The 24,817-nt window shown below is 48.0% G+C and overlaps 1 protein-coding gene across 3 annotated transcripts; it reads right to left on the reverse strand.

The window, feature by feature from the left end:
- Window positions 1-234: 234 nt before the first annotated feature.
- GSN (gelsolin) lies at window positions 235-20,860 on the reverse strand. 3 transcript variants are annotated; one of them, XM_030231211.2, is made up of 17 exons: window positions 20,779-20,860; window positions 8,497-8,698; window positions 7,812-7,966; window positions 6,823-6,984; window positions 6,471-6,620; window positions 6,159-6,248; window positions 5,133-5,265; window positions 4,835-4,923; window positions 4,313-4,528; window positions 3,668-3,801; window positions 3,115-3,205; window positions 2,760-2,930; window positions 1,956-2,130; window positions 1,561-1,685; window positions 1,321-1,398; window positions 836-896; window positions 235-600 (listed from the first exon to the last, which is right to left on the reverse strand). In XM_030231211.2, exons 2-17 carry the CDS (start codon window positions 8,687-8,689, stop codon window positions 431-433), a joined length of 2,193 nt encoding a protein of 730 aa, XP_030087071.1. In that variant the 5' UTR covers window positions 8,690-8,698; window positions 20,779-20,860; the 3' UTR covers window positions 235-430. The 3 variants fall into 3 exon arrangements, with proteins under 3 accessions (XP_030087071.1, XP_050836857.1, XP_009091596.1); XM_050980900.1 differs by lacking the exon at window positions 20,779-20,860 and adding an exon at window positions 20,322-20,363; XM_009093348.4 differs by lacking the exon at window positions 20,779-20,860 and adding an exon at window positions 9,796-10,024.
- Window positions 20,861-24,817: the final 3,957 nt, after the last annotated feature.

Genomic DNA, 24,817 nt, shown 5'->3' on the forward strand with positions numbered 1-24,817 from the left:
AAAGAGTGAAATACTGTTTATCAGGATCTCAAAGGCATATAATTCTGAAGAGGGGAAAGCAAAGCAGTCCCATACTTCTCAAAATAATTTCTGTAACGTTTTGCTAAAAAGTTCATGTGCAAAAGATGGCACAAAGAAGGTTTTGGTTTCTAAGATGTGTTCAAACATGGGATCTACAGCTGCTCTTTAATGTTTTCTTCTTTGTAACAAACCCCACCATTTCTGTTCTTCCCATATTTCATACAAGCTTTATTGTATTAAATATAATCAAAGCAAGGAGTAGGGTCAATGACTGGTCGTGATTGTTTTCGGAAATTATTGCACAGCTAATTGGCTATTAACATCATTCCCTCGTTACCATACATCCTGCAGAAGGAAGGAGCTCTTGAAGGCATTGAAGGCACTGAACTTGCTCTGTTTCAAACATTGCTCACACATCCACATCTGCCATTGCTCTCTGCAGGGGATCCACAGCCCAGTAGTCATCGTCCCAGCCCAGGAACCAGCCAGAGAAGGTGGGAGGCTCAAGGCCCTGCTTGACGATGGTCACCGGGGTCCTCTTGTCCCGCGTGGAGGGGTCTGTGTCAATGTAGCGCTTGGCTGGGGACACAGGGAGGGAGCTCACTGAGCACCAGCCATGCAGAGCAGCAGCTCAGCTGGGGCTAAATGGCTGCCAGGGAGGCAGCTTCACATCGGCCATCTGAACAAAAATACCCTCTGAAAGTTTGTACCCTATGGTTTTATCTATGCCTGTCAGAATATAAATTGCCTGAGTCATGATCACACAGTGGGAAAAGGAGAAAGGGATAGTTCAGAGAGGAAAATGTGACATTACCAGACTTCAGTGCCTCAGTCTTTTCTTCTTCTTGGGCATCTTTCCCAATCCATACAAAGACCTAAAGATAAAAATATTAATTACTTCAGCATCAATCATTCTCTTTATGAAGGGATAATTTAGATGAAGCCTCAGTGAACAGAGCATGACACAAACCAGAAAATCCTCATGTTGGTGTGCCTGGGTTGTCGACCAACATGACCAAAGTTCTATTGGTCAATAATGGGAAGTTTTTTGCCTGCATTTTATCTACGTGAACTGTAGACCCTTGAACAAATTCTACACTAGCTTAACATCAGGGGAAAATAGCAGATGTTTGAACATTTTTCCATAAAACATCAAAATTCAGCTCTGAGTTCCCTTGTGGCTGATGTGTGCTGAATCTGTAATCAACAGCACCTCTGGCTATTGTGGTTCAAGTCTCAATCTAGAGCCAATCTGTACCTATTCTTTGCTCCTTTTGTCCCCCTGTAAACGTGACATACCTGATCCCATGTGTCCAGGAGCATCACATCATCTGTGGCAAGGTCATCCTGAGTCAGATCTCCAGGAACTTCTTCAATCTGAAAAAGAAGGTTCAGATGAGCACAGGCTTCATGTACGTTATCTGTACATGACAGACCACACAAAGAAAGATAGGTGTAAGCTGGTGGGGGGCTCAGAGCAGCTGGGCCTCAGCTTCTCCCAGCCCTGTCAGGTGCTGAATGAATCCCCCAGACACTCACGGTGAAGCGCCCGCTCTTGTTGGAGCACGCAAAGAGGCGCGGGGGGTGAGCGTCCATCTTCTTGTCCTTGAGGCGGGGCGAGGTGCGGTACGGAGCTTTGCCACCCAAGGCTGCCCAAAAATTGTCTGGAAAACCGAAAGAGAGACTGATGCTTCTGTTCATGGAACCCACACCAGGGTTATGGTTTGGGCAGGACTTGAAGCATTCTTCCAAGTCAGAAAGTCCCAATGGTCTGCAGACATACATGAGGGTGCTGTTAAACAACGAAAATACCGCGAGAAGCCCCTCTTGGCCATGTTCACATCTTGTTCTGGGAGACAAAATACCCACGCAATAATTGCTGAGGGTGTGCAGCTACACAGAAATGATCTCACTCTCCACTGTGAACCCCTCACCTGGCTCTTTGCCCTCAGCAACCTGTACTGGGCGAGCTCCCAGTATCTTCAGCAGCTCCTGTGCTCCTGATTTCTCAGCGTTGCTGGCTCCTTGGCCAACCCACAGGTAGGCAGCAGAGGGAGTTTTCAGGACAAAGGCATCATTGGAGTTCAGCTGACTGGCTGTAGGATCCAGCTGAAAAGAAGGAACACTGCAGGTGTCAGGTGTAACCATTCTCTACAGGAAGCCTGTTACTTCAAAACCAAACCAGAACCTACAGCTGAATAAACTGCAAACAAGATTTTCCATATGAGCATGTAAAGCTGTCGGATGTGTTGTGTATTCCCTGTATCCAAGTGATGAGTTAGATTTTCCACATGGGAAGAGTAAATAACTCTTTCAGTGTGTGATTACAGGTACACATGACCCATAGCAGGAATGCCTGGCTGTCACTGTGCCAGTCCTGGTGGTTATGGCAGGAGATTTAGGAGCTCACTGGGGAGCCCATGGCAGAGCAGTCCCTGCTGCCATCACTGATCAATCACTAACACCAAACCCTCTGTCAACAAGGACAGGCCTCTTGAAGCTGGAAACTTGGGGAGTTCCTGCAGCCATAAACCACTGCCCTCTCCTCACCAGGATTTTATCTCCCCTTTGTCGTTGCACAGAGGCATTTGTGTGTGTTTTCTCTCAGAGCAGTGGGGCTCTGAACTCGTGTCCTGGCCCAAGTTCCTCTTCCATGGAGGGAACTGAACTCTCCAGTGGATCATGTTCCCATCATGGGCTGTACACATGACACCAAGGCTGTCTGTCCCTCCACGTACCTCCACTGCTCTGGTGGCTCCGGAGGTGCTGGAGCGCACCTGGAACAGCCGCGTTGCCGCAGGTGCAGTCTGGCCTCCTTCCCTCGAGGTTCCACCCTTGTAAACAACCAAGGGCTTTCCACCAAACATGCTCATCAGGTGAGGGGGCTCTTTCCCTTGCACTACTCGTTTCTGAAAAAAAGAAAACTTCCTGTCAGTTTTGAGGAGTGCAAGACTAACCAGAAACGGCTTTTACAACCCTCTGTTGAGCTGGAATATTCACAGAGCACCCAGCTGGGCCAGGAGTTTAAAATATAAACATATATATATTCTTTATTCCCCAGTGCTGGGGTTGGCTTCTGCTGGGTCTCTTTACCTGCACAGGGGTGCCTCCCAGCTCCTCATCCAGCTGTACTGTGAGGAATGCAGACGTTGCAATCTCATCCTGCGTGGAGTCAGCGCCCTGCCTGGAGAACAAGGCCAAATCCCAGCTTTATTCTCAGCCTTTCCCCCCCACACACACCTTACAGAGATCAAGAGGAGGTAAGGGAACCCTTTGTTACTGAATCTCTGCAGCACTTCCTTCAGCACAAAGGAGAAATTCCTTATCCTCTATTGTAGCACAGTGAGTACAGGGGGAGATAAGAACCCTTCCTAGATAAGCAGCACTTTCCTAGACAAGCAGAGCTTGGTCCAAAGAAGGGAGTAATAATGCGGGGGGGGAAGTTCACACAGTAATTCCCTCCCTTGTTCCACTTCAAATAAAACATCCCAGACCTCTGGTAACGTTTTGTTTGCAAGAGAACTTTATCCAGGGTGAAACTTTATCCCCCAAAGATCCTCTGGAAGTGGGAACCAGTAGTGATTGATTTCCCGAGTGGACTCGCAGTCCCAGCATTTCCTGACTTGCCCCAGGGTAAGTCCCGTACCAGGTGTAAATGATCTGTCCCCGCTTCCCGCCGTGCTGGTAATCGTACAGGATGATGTAGCTGTCCCCGCCGTAGAACTGCCCGTACGTGGCGGGGTCCACCGGCACCTTCTCGGAGCCTTCTATTCTCCAGATCTGGCGGGAGAGGAGCAGAGGCGCTGCAGAGCGAGCCCATGGCCGGCCCGCGTTATCCCCGAATTCCGCATCCCGGAGCCGGCGGTGCTGCCGCGCCCTCTGCCGGGACCGACGGGACAATTCCCATCCGCTCCAGTGGCGGGTCACGAACGGAGCTCGGAGGTCTTTCGGGACGTTTTTAAACAGCCAAACCTCGGCCCTTCTGGACAGCCCCCAGCCCGTTCAAGCCCAACTCCACCCCTGCTTCTATGCTCGAAGTCATGAACCCAGGTGCTCCAAGACATTCATACATGGCAACAGGGAGAATAATCAGGAGGAGGAGGAATAAACCCATGTCCACAGTGCTGAAAAATCTTGGCGTCAGAATCAACCCCACTTTTCTGCAGGGCTTTCAAGACCTCAGCATTGATGGCTCTCTGGCCTCCTTTTGTCTTGCTGCTCTTGCAGCAATGCCATCAAGTAGCAAAGAAAAGACTGGAAAGCTTCCCAGAGGGATTGTGCCACCACTGACCTGTTTCTTGCCAGAGCCATCATCCTCCATGCCGTGCTGGGCAGCCATGGCCTTGGAGCTGTGCAGGGTGGCTGCGTCGAAAGGGACCTGCTCAATCTTGGCAACGTGGCCAGACACGTGAGGCTGCCCCAGCCCTTCCGTCTGGTCCTTGTCCCGCCAGTTCTTGAAGAATTGCTTGAACAAAGGTGTCTCACCACTCTCAGGGAGGACTTGGATCTGAAAGGAACGAGCCTTTAGAACCATCTCCCTAAGAACAGCAGGTTTATCTACTCTTCTTCACTCTTAGAAGAGGTCATGGAAAAGGTAAAAGAGCATCTGAGAGGAAGAAACTTTAACTACCAGCTTTGCTGGGGTAAAGGCTGCTTTAGCCCAGGAGCAGCACTGCAGAATCTCCCAAAACAGAGCAGGTCTCCCACAGCAGGAGCCACTCAGCAGGGACACGTGCCCTGAGCCATCCGTGCTCCACAGTCCCTGGCCCATGTGGCACAAAAGTGACCCCAGTGCTTGGTGACAGGTCCTTACCTGGGTGTGTTTGGGATAACCCATCTTGTCAATGAACTCTGAGGCTGTTTTCAGTGCTGCCTTCTTCTCTTCAGAGTTGGCACCTTTGCCTTTAATGAAAATAGAGAGAAAGGGGGTCAGGGAAGAAACTGTCCCAAGTACCTTCTGCCAAAGTAGAAGGGCCCAGCCCTCCAGATAAATGATGCCAAATAACAAATAAGTATTGCTGATCTCTTTCATGCCTGTTGTGATGGCTGAGAGAGAACAATTGCCTTTCTATTTATGATATTAATTCCTTTCTCCCAGTTCTCTTAGGTACCTTTCCAAACAAAGATCTTTCCATCTGTGCCGTGGTCCAGGATGAAGCAGTCATCTGTACTCAGGGCTGCCTGGGAGAAGGGGTTCTCATCTGCCACCAGGGACACTGCCATGTTCCCAGCCCCATTGGAGACCTGTGACAACACAGCACAGAGGTCACATAAGGCACCCTCTGCTCCCTGCTGCTCCGTGGCCATTGCTCAGAACTCAGGGAGGGGAAGGGAAATCCATTTGAATGCACTGGCTGCTTCAGGCACTATTGTTTTCAAACAGGATACCTCTGACACAGCAACAATATGGCAAAAACATAACACTTACTCTGAAGATTTCAACTATTACTAGCAAAGTACATACTGCTGGGACCAAGGAGAGATTGGTCCAAAATGGGAAATATCCTCAGTGCAACGGAAATATCTTCTAAAGGAAGCCAACTGCACACAGGGACTGAAGACTAACTGGAACAGCCTCCCTGTATCAAGTGGGGTTAAAAATCTGAGTTCCTCTACTGACTGATGCATAAAGTGCCACATAACAAACCATCTTAGCAGATATTCACCCCATGGATACCAGAGGCTGCTTAGAGAAGATTCCTCCCAAAAAGTCTTGGTCACTCTTCTCCACTCACACAGCTGATGGCAAGTGGCACCTTCCAAGTCATGGCTTCATCTGGGTGTTAGAAAGGGGCAGGTCCTGCTTCTCAGGCTCACTGTTTCTAGTTCTTTCCTGTCACTTTCCTAACACAATGCCTGACAGCAGAGGAAAACTCCCTTTTTCCCTTATTTCACACACCACCTTTCTCTCAAAAATTCTGCAAGTCCCAGCTGTCTCACTACAGCCCTAAGTGATGACAAACCAACAGAAAGTACATGGACATGCACTGTGAGCAACCAAGGCTCATACACAAAACTTGTTAAGAAGCAGAGCGAGACAGGAGTAGGACCCAGAGCAGCTCAGCTCCTCTCTGCTATTGCACCTCCATCCAATTTCACAAAGATCACTCCATTCTCCCCAGAGTTATGTTCACTACCTTGTACAGCTTAGCCAGCTTCCTGTTGGCTGTGTCGGTTTTGGTCTCATCAGAAGCTCCTGCTGGCAAATTGGGCTTTGGTCCCAGAACCTGTGAGGGAGAGAAAAACCATTACCAACCAGTCCAAGAGCATCTTCCTCCAGTCAAGAGAATGAGTGGAAGAGAATTCCAGATCAGTCACATCAATTCCCTCTGATGTCCCAGTGCGGCAGAGGACCAGCTCTGCACAGAGCTGTGTGTTTATACCACACACACCACCCACCCACATCCCACTTGCCACTCCAGCAGGGACAAAGGCACAGAGGGAATAACCTGGAGCATTTCCTCGCGTTCAGCTCCCTCCTCTGACACGTAGACCTTGGCGCGGCCGTTGCGCTCGTTGTCCCGGATCCCCTTGGCCAGCACCGTGGCCTTCAGCCGCTCCTGGCGGTTGCTCTGGGAGCCACACCACTGGAAGATGTTCTGGGGAAGGAGAAAGTCCTGTCAGAGCATGACAGCACCTCCCTAGGTGAGGCAGGACTCAGCTGGGACTGAACAATGCCAGTTTCAGGATGATCAGCACTGAGATGGCTTCAGCAGAGTGGGGGAAAATAAAACTCATGTGAAGGTCAGACACCTCCTGCCCCTTGAATTCTGCCAGCCCTGCCTTTGATGTGGTACTCACACTGCCCAGGTCCAGGATGAAGCAGTCCCCTGTGTTGAAGCTGTCCCAGCTCACAGGGACCTCCGTGGCCCGGACCGTCCGCCTGCCTTTGACCTGCAGCAGCCTCTGCACAGTGACCTCGTTGGGAACCACGTGCCTGAAGCCAGAAGCCACACCACCAGCCTGGGGGGAAACACGAGCAAGGATTCACACCAGGACTGGGGGAAGAGTGTATTCCCGTGTGTATAACATGTCCTGCCAACCAGAAATTATCCCAAGCTCAGGATTCACTTTCTCTGCTGATAGAACTGGGGATTATTTATCAATGCAGGCAACAGGACCCATGTCAGTTACCCTCAAAAATAGCACAACCAACTTTAAATGAACAAAAGTAACAACAAGCAAGTGGGAAATAAATAAACCAGAAAGATCAGGAAAGTCTCAGACATGAGGAAATGTCAGCACTTTGCAAGCATTTGACCTGCTATCACTTTCCTTGTGCCTTTGGATTCCTAACAGACACAACTGCTTGACTGCATGTTTTCACTTCTATCCCACTTTATTGTGATGGCAGGGAGGAGTAACTCCCACTACTGTTCATCTCCTTTACCAAAACATTGCACATGCTGGGAGGGTGGGCTAAGCACAGAGACTGCAAGGTCAAACTGTTATGCAAGTGGGGAGAAATCAAATCTCCTGGGTAGGCGTTTCCCATTAACTCTGGTGCTTCTTAAATTCATTCCAGGTGCCTTGGGACTGTTCTTTCCTCTGCCTCTTGAAGAAAAACAAAACCTCGATTCCTAAAACTTTCTGGGGCTTTCCTTGTGTATTATTAATTCAGCCAAATCTCTCCCACTGGGATCTGCTGTTCTCCACCCTGTTCAGTTCCAACTCATTGAAAACATCTGGCTGAGAATGGGTTTTAAGCAACTGGAAAAAGGGCAATTCTCACTCTCCTGGGAATTGGGCAGGATGCCATTTCTTGCAGACTTGGGTCAGTTGTCACCCACCTTGTATTTGATGCCAGATTTGAAGTAGCCCAGGAAGGTGGGGGACTCGTGGCCCTGCACCTCGCGGTGCTGCACAGCCTTCCCCTGCAGGTGCTCATCCATCTGCACAGTGAAGATGGCAGCAGCTCCACGCTCATCCTGAGAGCTTTCATCACCTGAAACGTGGAGAGAGACATTGGGAGGGGATGCAGGGTCTGCTTCTGCATTCAACTCTGCAAACACACGAGGAGAAAGCAGATTGAACTGTGATATTGTCAAAGAGCCTGGGGTTTGCAGGCTGTGGGGAAAGCCGTGGCACCGTACTCTTTGGCATGGACAGCAGAGGGCACTTAGGAGAGGGAAAAAATCCCACTCCCTGATCAGGAGGAACACATCTGACCTCCCTCCTTGCAGGCAGAAAGGATTTCACCCAGACTTTGCACCTGAGATCTTGTCTTCCCTGTGAACCTCTGCAGAACTTACCTATCCTATTGCCCAGGAAAAGCTGGGTTTAGGATCAGTGGCTGTACTCTATTGCAGAGAGCACACAAATACTTGACACGAGTAGGGCTCTTTACCCCCAGAACTGCATTCTCACTGTGCTGCTTTTTCTTTCCCTGGGTAACATTTCCTGGCCATGGCTGGAGCAGAGAGGCCCAGGGTCACTCTGGGCTCCCAGCTCTGCAGGGACACTCCCAGCACTCACCCAGCCAGAAGTGCAGGTCGTACTGGAGGCTCCCGCTGCGCTGCTTGATGGTGTTCAGCACCAGGTAGGAATCCCCAGTGAAGAAGTCTCCATACAGGTTTTTTGGCACTGGGACCAAATCAAATTTCTCGACCCTCCAGATCTGAAGGCCGGGTTCCTTCCCAGCCTTCAGAAACTCTGCGTGTTCCACCATGCTGACAGGCTGGGGGCGAGACAGAGGGTGCTGTTCAGTGGGCAGGACACAAGGAAATCTTTAAAGTAAATTGCTTCTCATCTCCTAATGCCAGGCAAGAAGTGGAAAGTTTCCTTTTTTCTCATGCACTGAGTTTTGATGGGGAGAAAAAATAAGGATGTGTGTGGAAAGAATCCCTCTCCATTGATCACTGTCAATTTTCACTTCCAATCACCTCTACTTCCTGGTTTATTACTGGCTTATCCTCTATTGTTTCTCTCTCTGGATTTTAATTTCTGTATTTTTCTTACTAATTATAACCTTTTAGTAGGGCATGTAAGTGAAGCTTGTCATTCCAGGCTGTGGGAAAGAAACCCCTTTTAACTCCACATGTTGTACACTCTGCACAAACATGATTTGCGGGTTTTCTAAAACCAAATGGAAAATGCTGTGAATATCACTGAATATTTAGGTAATTAACAGGCTTCTTAAAGCTCTTCTGTACCTGTTACTTAACTGCTCCTCTGCAGGAATTACATTAATTTACACAACATCCTGTCCTAAGGACACTGCAATTTTGGTTTAATATGTTTACTGCCATCCTTATGCAATATATCAACACAGTGCAATACCTTTATTTTTTTATATATATAAACATAATGAACACTTTCTTATAAAAGAATTCACTTTGGTAATTCTGAAAGGAAATAAAACATTTCTGGTGTATTGGCAATGAAGTCTGTCCATCGATCACATCACACCTTTGAGAGCTATCAGGTAACAGGGAAGAACACTTTACAATATTACATTAGAAGCATTCAGTACTTTGACAAAGAAGATGGGTCACAGCAGCTGATGGACAAAAGTAAAATATGCTCAGTTTTCAAGGCAGAAACAAAGGATGTTACAAGCTAGGAAGCAAAACAGTAAGTTAGGTATCAAAGTGGTTCCTAAGCTGAAATCAGATATCAAAGATGGAAAAGAATGAACTTTATCATCATGATTCAAGTCTGCCTGAATCCCACCAAATTCCCACTAAAAACTGACAAAGAGGTCAAGGAGAGGGACTCCTGTAAGTATCTGGGACCAGAAGTTTTTCAGTGTTTAATTGTGATGTTCCCACTTACCACAGCTGACAGCACAAGAGCTGCTGTAACGACATATCCAAGCCCTGCCACAGACATGGAGCTGACACAGTTCAGCTTCAGAGCCATTGTGCAGAAAATGGTGAGGAAAAGATAACTGAAGTCCTTCCTGCCCATTTCTAGGAGCAAAAGGGCTTCTCCCTTCTCCTGCAGAGCTGTGGGGAGTCCCAGCACCCTGCTCCTCTGGCTGCTGGGGAAGATGAGGGGCAGAAGCCAATCTTTTATCGGGGACAAACACACCCACCCCCTCGGCAGCCCAGGGGCGTAACGCGTTTGTGCAAACAACCCTGCTGGAATCCCAGCGCCTCCCGCAGCCTCTCCCGAGCCGGAGCACAGCTCAATGTGCGATCCATTACCCACAGCAGTCAGGGTCACACGGGCCAAACGTCCCCGCACAGGCAGAAATTCAGAGACATCAGCAACAGAGGCAACGTTCTGTCAGCTGAGAGCTGGAAAGTTGATGAGACGCAGAGGAACAGCACGGCGGCTCCAGCTGGCAGTGGGTGCAGGGAAAGAGATTTGGGAAGATGGGGATTCAAGGGAGCAGCCTGAGGATGGGGGGAATGCACCCTCAGCTCCCTGAAGCTGTCAGAGCAGCGGAGTTCAGCCCGTGCTGTGCACCCGAATGAGCCTCCACACACGGCACTGGCAGTGACAGCTCGGGGGGGTTTGGGGATGCACTGATGGATCTCAGCTCCCAGAGCACAACACAGCATTCAGAGTCTGGGAGGTGACAGAACAAAAGCTCATTCAGCAATCCAATAATTTCACAACCAAGTATTTCTGAGGGTGTAGCAACACCCTGCGACAGGAACACAAGAGGCATCAAACCTACTCAGGCCAAAGGAATTACAACAGGGCTGATTGTAGCACCCCAACAATCTGCCACCAATAAAGAGATTATTCTTCCAACTATCTCACACTGCAGCAAGTTCATCTATCACATTTCCCAGGTGTTTGCAGTAAGTGACCAGAGCAGGAACCTTTCCCTGTGGCCCTCAGGAACAGAGCAGCCACACAATGTGCAGCTGAGCTGCTGGGCACTTTGGCTCTCAACATGGCCAGGGGAGAATTCTGGACAGGCTGAGCTTGCCATGGTCAGAATCTCTCAAAAGATTCTTAAATAAGAGGCCAAACCCTCCACCCATAAAACTCCACAACAAAACTTCCACGAAGGAAAGAGCAGACCCTGCTTTGTGCTTTCTCCACTCTCCATGAAGATATTTTCTTTCTCTCTTTCCCAAGAACACTCTGCTGCTCTCTTGTCCAAGCTGATGCATTTTAATTTGAAATGTCACCTTGGCAATGTACCTTCGAAAATTTCACTGGAAAGTCTCAAACTGAAACAGACAATAAAAACAATGTGCTAGTCCTGCTGGTATTTCTGATCTCTGTGAAGGAAGTTCAGAGTGTCAGAGGTCTAAGTCTCAGTGAAAAACATGTTGGAACCTTCACTCTAAGGAAGGCAGCTGTGAAAGGCTTTGGCAGCTGCAGCAAACCCAAACCAAAATGACTGGGTTGCATAACATTAGAAAGAGATGGGTCCTTTTCAAATGGAAAAATACTCTGGACTTTTTATTACTAAATTAAATACCTTTATAGTCCACACCTGGGCAAGCCTCACAGACTGAAGGCATAAAGATGCAGGATAATCTTCTTGGTTAACACGCCACTGTAGGATATTGTAATGCACAGATATATGTAGGCACAATATTTTTGAAAAGCATTTATTTAGCCTTCTAATTAATTTGGCATTTTGTAAGTCCAAGTTTGCATTGCCAATGAGCTGCAATATATAAATAGAGGCAAAAAACTGAAAGAGGGCTACAGTGCATAAATTGTATATTTTAGTGCTCTTTCATAAAATTAATTAATCTGAGCCATTCCTGGAGGGAATAGGTGTAAATCTACCCCAACAGCTGGTTTGGGTTATCACTGCTGGCAGCAAGTGTTGCATTGTTAAATCAAGTCCCAGAAATGTTTGCTCTGGACATTGTTCTGAGGGCACTTGCCAGCTGAGATTGCCAGGGCCCTACTGAAAAGGGTCCTGATGGAGCCATGGAAAACAGGCACTTTTCAAGCTGCTGCTAATAAAAGTGTCCAGCTTGGTCCCAGAAAGGGTGCTATGCACAGCCAATGTCTTATGCAAAGGAAAGTTGTTAAAGGAAAACAAGGAAAGGGCTTGGAATACAGGATTTCATTGCACATGGATCAGCTGAATGACACTTGGCTGCATAGTGATGAAAACAAGAACTTGGGAAAATGAGTCCAATGATTTGAGCAACCACTGGAAGACAACAAGTTCATTATGGTCTCCAGATGTGCAGTCACACCAGCAGGACAGGCCAGCCCAAGAATGCCCTGGGATGGAGTCTGGCCTGCAGGAGCAATGCCAGGGCACCCAACAGGAAAGGTGACTGCTGATCAAAGTCTGTGTCTGGCCACAGCCCAGTGGCAGCCTGGAGCTGCTGCTCCAGGGAAGTGTGGAATGAATGAGCTCCCCTAGGCTAGAAGCTGTTTGCTTCAGGGGAAGGCCAGGAAGGGCAGAGAGGCCCCAGTGCCTGAGCTCAGCAGTCCCAACCCTGCTGTGCATCCTCCCAGTGCCAGGCTGGGAGCCCTGACTGCTGCTGCAGCTTCCACCACCTCCGACCCGGACTCAGCTCCTGCCTCTCCTGGTATCCCACCCAAAGCACCTCTCCTATTTCCACCCTGCAGCTTGTAACAAACAGCTCTCTTGGCCTCCCTCCTGAAATTCTTCATTTCTGCTCTGCTCACTCGTCCCTGTGGCCATGCCTCCCTCTCATCTGTCGCAGTCACCTCTGCCCTCCCAGACTGACACCAGCAGCCCTCTGGCAGTTTGTCTTCACTCTCCTCTGAATTTCTGCCAAGGAGCTGCCCAGCTCTGCACTGCCCAGTACAGCCATACTGAGAGGAATGCCCTGTTCCTTCCAGGAAAAACCTGTGGACACTGAGCCTGGAATGTCTTACATCTCTTACAGCCTCATCACACTGCAAAATCCATTACAGGGAATAATTAATGTGTGGTTCCTCCACATCAAATACACTCTCACACCTACCACCATCTAAAGCTTAATGATGTCACTAAAGTAACTTCTACAAGATAATATCATCCAATACTCACAGCAGGGAAAGAAAGAAAAAAAAATCTTTATTTCATTTAGTAACTGGCCACTAACAAGAGAAAAATGAGCATGACAGTTTTTGTGAGGCCTGGTTAATTCATAATAATTTGTGGCAATTCACACCTGAATATCCCCACAAATAGAGTCAGGACTTACCTGCACAGGGCTGCTCAGGAAAGCTTGGCTGAATTAAATGAGACAGACACAAGGGTAGCCCACATCCCCATGGGGTTGTGCTCATTTGCAGCTCTGGCGTCGACTGGTGATGGGTTCAGATAATTTGTCTAAATCTGCTGCATAAACAAAACCCACACAGGAAGGGCAGCAGCCAATACAACACTTCACCACAGAGCATCCAAACCACCTGCTGCTCACTGCTGGATCAATTCCTGCCTTTCTACATGGCAAAGGCTGTATTTTTGATTTTAATGGATGGCACTTGCAGAACATCAAAATAAGTTGCAAATACAGACTGAGTTTCTCAAATATGAAGGGAACAGTAAATCTGAGTAGAGTCTCTATCCACACTACAGTCATGCTGCAAAAATGCCCCTCATGCACCAATCCCTTTTGTACCTTGGGGGCACACATTTGCATTTCCACCCAACTAACTCTCTCTTTCCTTTTATTTATGTGTCAAACATTGCCTGGAGAATATGAACTGCTCCAAATAAGCAGCAATGTATGTCCTCAAAAAAGAAAGCCTCCCTTATCTCACAGCATTCCAGACCTCCTACACCAAGTGCCAGAAGAGGTAAATGACTGGTGTATTTCTGCTGCAACAACAGGAAAACCCTAAATCCTTGTTTTGCAAGAGGCAAAGGGGTATAATCCTCCTGGCATAATCCGTTTGAGGAAATCTACAGGTTGTGCTTGCCACAGTAGAGCAAGGGCTGCACTCCCCAGGTCTATAATAGCACCACTGAAGAGATCACACAAACAAGACCCCAATAAAGTTATTTGCTTGCTTCAGGTTCAGCCCTTTGTGCACTTTGAACACAATCCACACTGTCTGACTACCCATGAGGCCATTTCTTTATTCTCTGGTCTGCTGCTGCCCCATAAAAACTCTGATGAATTTACAAAGCTTGTGAGAGTGAACAGCACGGAACCACTTGAGTTCTGACAATCCAAAACTCAGGACATGATGCTGCTGAACACAGAGGAAGTTCAGCACAGGATCCACAGTGATGACAGCACACCCTGAAAATGGAAATATTTGTTTATTCATTCAGCTTCCCTGCCAAACCAGTATAGAATATCAATAATTCTTCAGTAAGCCATTGAAAATAACTCTGGCAGAACTTCAGCTTTGTTACCAAGGGGACAGGCATTGAAAAATATCAAAAGTGATGGATTAGCTCAGTTTTCAGTCTCTAGACAGCCCTAAACTCTTATATATATAAAAATCTAAACCCAAGTCCTTTCCTTCCATCCCTTGAAGAAGCCAGTAAACAAAGGTTATTTGGGATAAGAAAAAACTGGCATGGTAGAGCCAGCTTCCTTTTCCCCCAGCCATGGTGACTCCATAAACTATTTCAGCTCCCTGTATGAGGAGCAGCTCAGTTAATGGCATTCCCTGCAGCTACATCTTAACAGAAAAGCCACAAATCCAAAAAAATTCCAACTGAACTGCCTAAGTCAGATCAAGAGTCCAGGACATGAAGTCCAGCATTAGCTGTGCAACTGGCAAGTAGCTTTTTTGCATTTGTTAAATTAAGATTCCTACTAAACCACTTGAGCAAGTTAGAAGGCCCAGAAGATTTGAGTATTGTTCACTTTTTCCAGCTGTTTGTTTGCACTATGAGTCACATCAGCTCTATTCTGGGCTCCTCACCTTTTGAATACAACCCACTTAGTAAACACAGAGCTTCCAGCCCAATGCACCCAGGCAGAAAACTTCAACCAAAAACCTGAGTTTCCTCTCAGTTGCAGTGATGTAAATTGGGAAGAATACTACTTCCACAGGAGAAAGCTTTGGAGATTAGCCAGGTCTGCCATCTGAAACACACCCAGGGAAATTTGCTGATACAATCAGCTGGTTCAGAGCCCTGCCTTGAGCATAAGTGAGAGCTGAATCATGCACTTAAACATACACAGCACAGGGAAGGCTGGATCAGTGGAAACCACCAACCACTTTCATTCACTGGGGAGCAAAAATAAAGCCTGAATTATGCTCCAACACAAATCATTGTTCAGTGCTGAAAAAATATTTAAGAAGTGTTTATGTAACACATAAGACATAAACCAGCACATTAAAATATGACTACCTCCCCAAATTATGTCCCAGAGAGAGCTGCTGGTGACAGCCAGAACACATTGAGGAAGGCAGTGAAGACATGCCTGTGGTCAGCTGCAGGGAAATGACACAGATGTTCTTCCTCCAGTCTCCAGGTCCTGCCTGTTCAGGGGAAATCATCTGCAACTTTATGCAAACTCTTCTTCCCCAGAGAACAAGCTGATACATTCCTCTGCAGCACAGAAGTAGTTCAATCTGTGGTCCATAACCCAAAAGCAATACATTATTGCCAGAGAAAGGCTGGAAAGCAGGAGAGATGGCCTCAAACAAGTCCAGAAGGGAAGCACAGAGCATGGCCTTGCACTCCTCGTGCAGCATCAGGCCCAGGCAATGGGGTGAAAGGACTCAGGAGTCATTGCCACACGTGGGACAAGGGCAGGAGAGCTGCAGGCAGATGTCAGGGATGAGTATAAGTGACAGGCCACAGTGACAGGGCATAGCACGCCTGGTGTCACCATTGAGCCAGTGGGAGTCCATCAGTTCCTGCCTTCCACATCAGCTCCACACAGAATTCAACCTTCCACATCAAAAGCCTTCATGAGACATGAAGCAACTCAGGATTCACAAAAAAAACCCCTTACTTAATACACAATAAAAATCAAGGTGCTCCTTCTAGATCAGCCAAGGAGCAGAATGTGAGGCTGAGGGTTCCAGGTTCCTGTGCTCACCTGCTGGCAGGGAACAGTCACAAACCTGTGACTGAAAGCTTCCTTCAGTCCTGCCCCAGCACACACACATCTCCACCACCCTCCTCCTCAGGGAGAGACAGGACTCCCCCTTTTTCCCCACTTCCCATGCAGTGGCTTCCTTCACAAACACCAACTTCCAAGTGATCACTGTGGAAAGGGAGCTATCAGAGTTCTCTCCATTTTGTCCCAGCTCTCCTGACACAGGCAGGTGTGGCCCGGGTGTTAATGACTGTGGCTGAACATTGACAGCTTCTCACGCAGGAGCTCCCAGCTCCAGAGCCACCCATCACAAGGCACGGGAGCAGCACAGCCAGGAATGCCCGGAGCTCCCATCCCGCCGGGCACAGCCACAAGAGGGCAATGCTGGAAACACACAGACCAAAACCATCCCTTCCTCCTGGGAGCTGCGTGACCAACAGCAGAGGGTTTCATTTTATTTCATTTCAAGCAGGATTCGGGCTCTGGTGTGGAGGAGCCACAAGGATTGAATCTGATCTGTCAGAGCAGACAGCCCAAAAGAAGGGAAAGTCCTCACGGTGTCAGTGCTCACTGCAGCAGCCTCTGTCCATCTTGAGAGATCCCGGGATGATTCATTTGCTCCAGTGTTTTAAAGATGCTGTTTTGAATTGTAGCTCTACTTTTACTGCATGTGGAAACACTGAGTAAATAACATATGTCTAAACTTTGGGTTTGGACAGTGTCCCACTGCCTGACTGTCCTAATACAGACACACTGTTGTTTCTCCCACTCCAGTTGTGTTGGGACCTCAGCTGAGATCGGTTCCAGTTCTCCAGGTTCTCAGTGGGAGGTGAATGAGGAACAAAAATGAGAAAAGGAAAGACCAAAACCACAGTGTATACCCAGAAAAGAACGCTTTGAAACAGGCAAAAGGAAAAAAATATATAAATCTTCAGAGTCCATACCATCCAGACAGCATCTCATCCCAAATATTGATCACAAAAACCTGACAACCTGGAATATCCTGACTGAGAATGCAGCTGCTCACCAAGTCCCAAAGCTGGGGAAACTGAACGAAGTAAGATAAAGACTGTTCTCCAGAGGGCAGTGTGAGATCCCCAGAACCAAATCAGCCACTTCCAAGCCAGCAGCACCAGCAGGCTCCCTGAGGGGCCCGGATCCAGCATGGCCATTCCAAGCTGGCATTTCCAGACCGCTCAGCACTGCAAAGCACCCTGGAGCTCTGCTTAACTCCACTCATGTCAGAGCTCTATTTAACCTTGCAAATGCATCATCAGCGGATAAGCAGAGATAAATACCTGGGTGTCCTGCTGAGACAGGCTGCCACTGCCTTTCCCGACTTCTCTGAGCACACTTTCCTTTCCTGAGCAGGTGTGAAGTCCCGGGCTGACATTGAATGGACACTGCCTGCCCCGATTTCATCTCTGCTGGGATTTCTCAGTGCCACAGTAACAGCACCCCGGCACAGCCCTGGAGCAGCAGGGGGCACCCACCGATGGACAGGCCGTGCTGTGCAGGGTAAGCATTCCTGCATTTCCCTGCTGCTGAACAGGACAGCTGGATCCGCAGGGCAGGAACACCCTGCTGCAGGGCAAACAGGGCAAACAGAGGCACCCAGCAGCATCTGACAGCTGGTAAAGGGCCCGATGAATCTGCTCGGGCCATTGGTGCTATCAGGGTGTGGAACACAGAGTAAATATGGAAAATCTGCCAACTGCTGGGGAGCAGAGGCAGAGGCAAACCCCCTGAAATGCAGGCCTGGTGCACACACAGTGCCTGCACACTCCCACCTCCAGGCCATTTACCTTTCTCCTCCTCGCTGAAATACCTGAACGAAGTCAGAATCCCTGATCCAGACACTTCCCCACTGCCAAAGTCACAAGGACAGACCTGAGGGAGAGTGGCTGAGCACTTTTCCATTCTCATCTCTGTGCAAACATCTGCTGTCAGACAGTGCTGAGCCAGCTCTGCCGTGCCCCGGGGCTGTCTCCGGCTGCATTCCCTTCTCCCACTGCTTTGTGCAGCCTCCTGCAGGAAAACACTTCCCGAACTGCCAAAGCCCAGCTTTCAGCTCAAGAGCTGTGCACTATCCCCACCTAGGGAGCTTGTGCCTGACACAGGGAAAATAGTTCCAGCATGGCTCAGAGCTCCAGCAAGTTTAGTGCTTTTATGGGAAAAGAATTAATCATCCAGAGCGTTTCTTTCTGATTCCCTTAGGCTTCTTAGTGTCTGAAGTGATTAATTAATGATTAAGGGACTGAATAGACACACACTTGAACTAATGCTGTGAGAAGCAGAACAAATGAAGTGACAGAGGTACACAAAGAGCTGCACAAAACCTTCACAAAAAAAAAAAACAACTTGAGGTTTTTTCCCTAATGCAAAACCTGAGTGACCTCTGAAAGCCACTGCATAAAACATCCTTTGAGTCTTGAGTTAAAAAAGATCCAAAAGAGATTAGAAGTAAACATATGAACTATCAATACAAACAATTTTCTTTTCAGCTGAAATTGCTAGAAGGGCTATCAAATACCTGGTCCACAGAACCAGACAATCACTAACCAACAGAAATAATACACAGCTTGTTACAGACAAATTGTCCATATATATGAGTCTTTTCAGGAAAAACATTTGATAATAATCAAGCAGAGGCAGAGACACGCTCTTGATTATTCACATGATAATTCCCAAGTGCTGTGGAAGGGAACAGAAAAAAAGTTTCTTTAGTCTCCAGATTCCAAAGTAAAACAGGGAAATAGTTGTTTTGTGAAGCCGCAGATTTCTGTCCAAAATCCTCTTTCCCATGCATGCCACTCAGCAGCAACACTAATGTCTGGGACTGGATTAAAAATGGAAAGCTTGTATTTGTAAATGAGCTGAAAGCAGATACAAATCCTGAGCACTAAATACGTCACAGGGCTATTTTAAAAATGGTTTGGTTCCCACCGGAATTCTGTAAAACACCCAAGCTACAACAAAAAGTTATTTTATCTGAATATGGGATCGGGGAAAGCACTGGCCCAGTCTGGGTCAGCAGCTGAACCTGCTGCTCCTTGTCCCTGAGGAAGGTCCTCACCCCTTCCCTGGCACAGAGGCTCAGTGACACTGCTGCCCACACCAACACTGGATGTGGCTGCAGCACTCCCAAAATTATAGAAATCATTACAAAAGCAGCCCTGCACTGGAACACATCAGGCAGCCTTTTAGCCAGAGCTGGCAGCAATAGCCCCTGGTGACATTATCAGAGCCATGAACCTGGGTTGCAGAGTGCTCCCGTCCCTGCTTTGCTGATGAAAGGAACAAATTCACAACGGGCTGGATTTGTGCCTGTAAAATCCAAGTTAAACTAGCAGCAGCAGTAGCATTTCTGCCTTGTCACCCTTTCGACATTCAGAAGCAGCCAAAGATTGATGGCTGGTTCAATTTCCCCACTGTTTTCCCCACAGCACTGGAATTCCATCTAGCCAGAGAAAGCCTCTGCTCTGCCAAGAGCCAGAGTCATTCCTCTGGGGACACTGCAGGTACTCAGCTCTCACTAAAACTCAGCTGAACTCTCAACCACTGGGAAATCTCTCTCTGTCTTTAAACACGGAACATTTCAGGCACTCACCATCCACCCATGTCACTAACGAGGTGTAAGTAAAATTCCCACCCTGTCTTCAAGCTGAATTCCAGTGAAATCCAGGAGCTGGACTCCCCAGCACTCAGCAAGCCTGGTGATGGCACAGATGGACACTGACAGCCTGGGCTGGTGCCAGGCCAGCATTCCCATTATCCACTCTGGAGATGGACAGAGCTCAACCAGAGCCTGGAACCACGGCCAGCCCGGGCACTGGGGTGGGCAGGGAGGCAGCAATGCCAGCAGCACCCATCCCACGGAGCAGATGTCAAACGGGGCTGACTTCTGCTTCTCTCTGCTCCTGCACAGGCTAAGCTTCCATCTCCCACCTCTCCGTGGTAGAAACTATGGAATAAACTGTCTTGTGGCCAAGAGAAAGCTGTTGCAATAACCTGTGAGAGACCATTCCTCAGTACTCAGGTTTCACTTCATTTTTCCAGATGGATGTTATAAGGTACTCTGTAAAACAGTTTGAGAGACCCAAAGGAGGAGAGGCATTTAAGGAACCCCCACCCCCTCTGACTCAAGAGCAGGACACCCTGAGCTGAGCCATGCTCTAGTCCCACAAAGGATATAAAGGATTTTTTTTTTTTTTTTGCCGATAAACTTGCATCATGCAGAGTTGGTAGTGGAAAATGGAAATTGTAATGATCAGTAAGAAAAATAAGAGACTTAAGGGGAAACAATGCTAGTATCATCCTTGTTAGCAAAGTCGGATTTTTTACATCCAAGAGCAAATAACATTCAAAGCAGTTTTATTCCAAGAGGGATCTACTTACTAATGAGGCCTCCTTGAAACAAGTCATCCCCATAACTTTTTTTTTTAACACTCTTCCTAGGAAACATTTTAAATATGTTTTCAGTGTCTACATTTTTTGAATTTCTATTCAAACAGAGCTTTCAAATATTCTTCCCCCAGGCAAGGAACAAAACAAACAAGCCCCCGCTGTTCCCATCACCACTCGCACTGCTTTCACCGGCATTCACAGGCGCACCGGGCTTGTGGGGGGCTCCTCCGCCCCCCGGCCCGGCGGGACGGGAACTGCTCCAGGGCGGCAGCGCTCCCGCGGAGCCCGGCACAGCCCGGCAGATGCCGCAGGAAACGCCCCGGGACAGGAGCGGGGACAGGACCCGGCACCGCGGCCCCCTCCCTCCGTCCCTCCGAGTCCCCGTCCCCTCCGCCCGGCCGTGCGCCGAGGAGCCGGGGGAAGCCCCGGCAGCCGCTCCCGGCCCTACCTGGTGCTGGCACTCGCGGGCAGAGGCAGCTGCGGGCCGGGCAGGGCAGGGCAGGGCCGGGCAGGGCCGGGCAGCCCCAAGGGCGGAACCCGGAGCTCCCCCGCCTCCGCCCGCCTCCCTGGGCGCGGCTGCGGGACCGCGGGGACACGGGCACGGGGACACGGGCACCGGGACACGGGCATGGCTCACCTGGGCACGGGTACCCCGGCACAGGTACCCGGGCAGTCTGTCTGGCACAGGTACCCCACAGCGGTGAGCCCAGACGCGGCGCTGGCTGGCTGTGGGGCTGGACCCGCCCAGCCCTCGGGCCCCCGCGTGTTCCTGGAATCCCTGCACGGCCAGGCCTCTCCTGCCCTTCGGCTGCCACATCTTCCCAGCTCTTCCATTCCGGATAATGTCTGAATGCCTTGTTACCTGAATTCCGTTGCTTGTTTTGTAATTTTCATGCAGTTATTGGTATGTCCCCACCAAGCACACCTACAGGGGGTCTGTAGTACAGTCCCCTGTGGATGACAGTCATTAATCAAACATCACGCTAGGGATACAGTGTGGGATGTCCCAGCAACCCATCCCCGAGAGCTGGGAGCTGTCAGTGTCCGTTCACACCCTGATCCCGAGGGAGGGAGGATCCCAGCACTGCTGGGACCAGCACTGGCGGTGCCCTGGAGGCCAGTCAGCTCTTCCTTCCTGTCCCCTATTTATAGTGACCCTGTCCCTGCAGCCATGCCCCAGGCCATGTGTGTGAATGCACAGATAAGTGTGTACAGATGTCTTCTTGGCCCTCAGCCACACCCAACCCAGTTCTGATGCTCACCAGCTACAGTGTCCCCCAGAACATCTCCCTCGCCACAGTGAGCACCCCTGGGCACTGGGTGAGTAGAGATCTGGGGAGCAAATTGGGATGACACGGGTGACAGGTTGTAATTGTTGGTTAGATAAGCCCTTTAAGCTCCTAAGAAGTTTGGTGTAACAATAAATTACTTGAACACTGTTAAGAGCACACATGAAGACATGGACCATATGGCTCATGTGCTTGGGAACATCACACAAAGCACACTCATTCCTCCCGGTGGTTGTGTTTGAAGTTGGACAAAGGAACACGATCCTTCAGAGAAATTTACCAGGGAGCATTTTCTGTGAAACATTGTATGTAATAACACATCTGAGAGCGAGTCAGACATCTCCAACAGCACTCACAACAGAAATTCCTAACTTCTTGCATTTTTTATGGAGTTTTTCCTCGGCACTACCAGTGAGTTGTGGTAAATCTAAGACAGGCAGGCAGGCCACAGACAGCTGTTGTTTTTCTTTTGCCCTCTCCATCATGTAATCAGAGAACTGTCTTGTGCTCTTGAGAGGAGCACTGTACCGAGACAGTGCCACCCTGCAGTGGGTCCTCACAAAAAAGGTTTCTATGCCACCAACAATGCCTCCACTTGCTGCTGGAATTGTGTGGAACAAAGACATGGTTATTGATAAAGCCAGTGGTGGGTGTTTCTCCTCTGTCATGGCTGTAACTGAAGAAGTTTTTTGTTATGCTTTTGTGTATGAGAACATTATTAATCAGAATATTTTAGATGGGCTAAGAACCATCTGCCATTTTGATTCTGAAGACTGGGAGAACTGTACATAACCAAGGCAGGAGCAAACCTTTCATTAAATCAGGAAGATCCTTTACAAAGCGGCACTGACACTGCACAATCACACAGATTTTGTTCCCATAACTTATCTACTTGATGCTCTGCATCATGTTCATATCCTATCATGCATTTGTAACATCTTTACACAGCTAAACCAAAAATTCTTCACCTGTCCATCAAATATGATGAATGCAAAGTGACTTAGCCTTTTAAAACCACTGTGTTCAATTAGTTCAAGTACTGTTAAGCTGTAATGTTTCCATGGAAATTTTAGGTCCCCTTTTCCACTAATGAAAATGCAGCCACACTTGTGCTGTTGAGGGACCTTGGCATGCTGAACCATTTGAGGGAGTTCCTTTCCAAGAAGCAACCTCTCAGTGCAGAGGGTGAGATGTGGAACCACACAGGTTCAGAGCAGATCCAAGGGAGTTCTTGATGTCAGAAACTGCTGTGATTGATGAGGAGGGCAGAAAGGTTTTCAGGGAGACTTGTGCTGTGGCACTGCAGAGTCCTTCAGCCAGGAAACATCTTGAGGTGGGGCACAAACCCCTGCTGGCTGTTGCTGTCAGCTCCAGAGGTTGCTTTCTGTCCAGAAGCAGCTCTGTGTGGACCAAACCTTGCCTTGTGCAAGATGATTGACTCACAAAGTCTTTCAGCACTGCCAGGATCTGGTTTCTGGGCATGTTGTCATGTCAGCCAGGAAACCACAGCACTTGCATGCCTTTGAAAAGTAGATGCTGGTATTTTGCAGGCATTTCTACAATTTGGTTTTGTGCTAAAATATAAGCTACTTGCTAAGGACACATCAAAGTATCAATGGTTGAGGATTATGCTCAAGGCATCAGGAGTTGAAAGGTGAACTCCAAAATAAGTCAAATGAATTCAGCAAAGCTCAGGTTTATCTTCAGTCAGGACAAAAGGAGTCATGGTGAGCACTGACCCATCAAGTGGGCTCACTGCTGAATGTATTTGGAAATATTCCTCAATATTAATGTTGAAGTTCCTGTGGAAAGGGGTACACTTCCATTCCATACTGCCATTCCCACAAAATATTGACAGAAAATCCAGCTGAGCTGCATCTACTGACACCAGAATTACCATTGGCCCAAATGTTCTTCCATCATTAATCTGTTTAATTTGAAGCTATGAGGTTTGTAGAAGTGCCAGTAGGCTTGGGCTGCCTATTTTACATGAGATGAAGGAACTAAAAAAGATAAAGAAGGAACTAAAAAAAACCCTTGACCACAGGAACATTTCTACAGACACCACAAGACAGAAATGGTAAGAGATGAAAGGAGAACTGGGCAACTCAAAAATAAAATACAAGTAAAGACCAGTTAGTCATCTGTGACCAATCCAGTGCTACGTGATCAACTCCCACAGAAGTGTATTTCAAAGTAGTTCCTGAAAAATCCCGTGTTCTCCCTTCTGTCTCTGTCTAGAGAAACTTGAGCAAAGCCAGAAGATGAAGCTGGGGTTCAGGGGAAGAAGACAGACAGACAAACCTGACTTTAGCTACTTTTTATTGTCTGTTTGTGGCCTGACAGTTTAAATTCTGACAGTCTGGCCTGCTTACTGCCGTCCTCAGGAAAAAACAGTGTTGCAGATAAAAAATTCCATTCAATGCCATGCTTTTCATGAATGCTGATGTGTAATCATATTTAGATTTATTTTCTTACAAGGATGCATTCTAAAGAAGGAAGCAGATCCTACAGATCACGCTATGTAATTTATTTGCAAAGAAGAAAATCCTCAAACCTTCTATCAACTGCATTAACCCAGTCTTTACTTTCCCTGGGGTTTGTGGTACAGAAATAAACCCAAGAGCAAGGCTCACGTGAGCAGAACATTTGGATGCTGTTCCCTCTTGACAGAGGCCTCAGAAAGAGACATGTGGAAAAGGCTTTTCAAGAGTGGACTGACCCAGCAGAAATCCACAGGCAAGGGTGGGACCATAGAGGAGGATCCCATCCCTGGCAATTTGGAATTGTTACCAATTTAGTGGGTTTTAATTACTGTTGTTAGGTTCTGTCCAGATGTTCACAATGAATGGGCTGAAGTCAGCCTTTTCTCAATAACTGTTGTTGAAAAACTGCTGCAGGCTTTCAAGCACTCACAAGAATAAAGCAGCAAAGAAATGCAGATGCTGTTACTCGATCCTTCTCACTCATGCCTTCTGCTAACTTTAAACTTTGTAGAATATTTGAGCAGAGCACATAAAACGATTCAAAAGCAGGAGTTTTGAAGCAAATCTGTATTGCCTTTTACATCACCTCAGAAAGGAAGGTAGTTTTAAATAAAATATATTTGGGAATTTCAGTTAAAAAGCTGAATCTTACTCACATTTAGGTAATGGATTTAATTTTGTTGCAGGTAAGAAACAAAAGTAATTCTACCCC

This window comes from Serinus canaria, chromosome 17, assembly GCF_022539315.1.
Source record: "Serinus canaria isolate serCan28SL12 chromosome 17, serCan2020, whole genome shotgun sequence".
NCBI lineage: Eukaryota > Metazoa > Chordata > Aves > Passeriformes > Fringillidae > Serinus > Serinus canaria.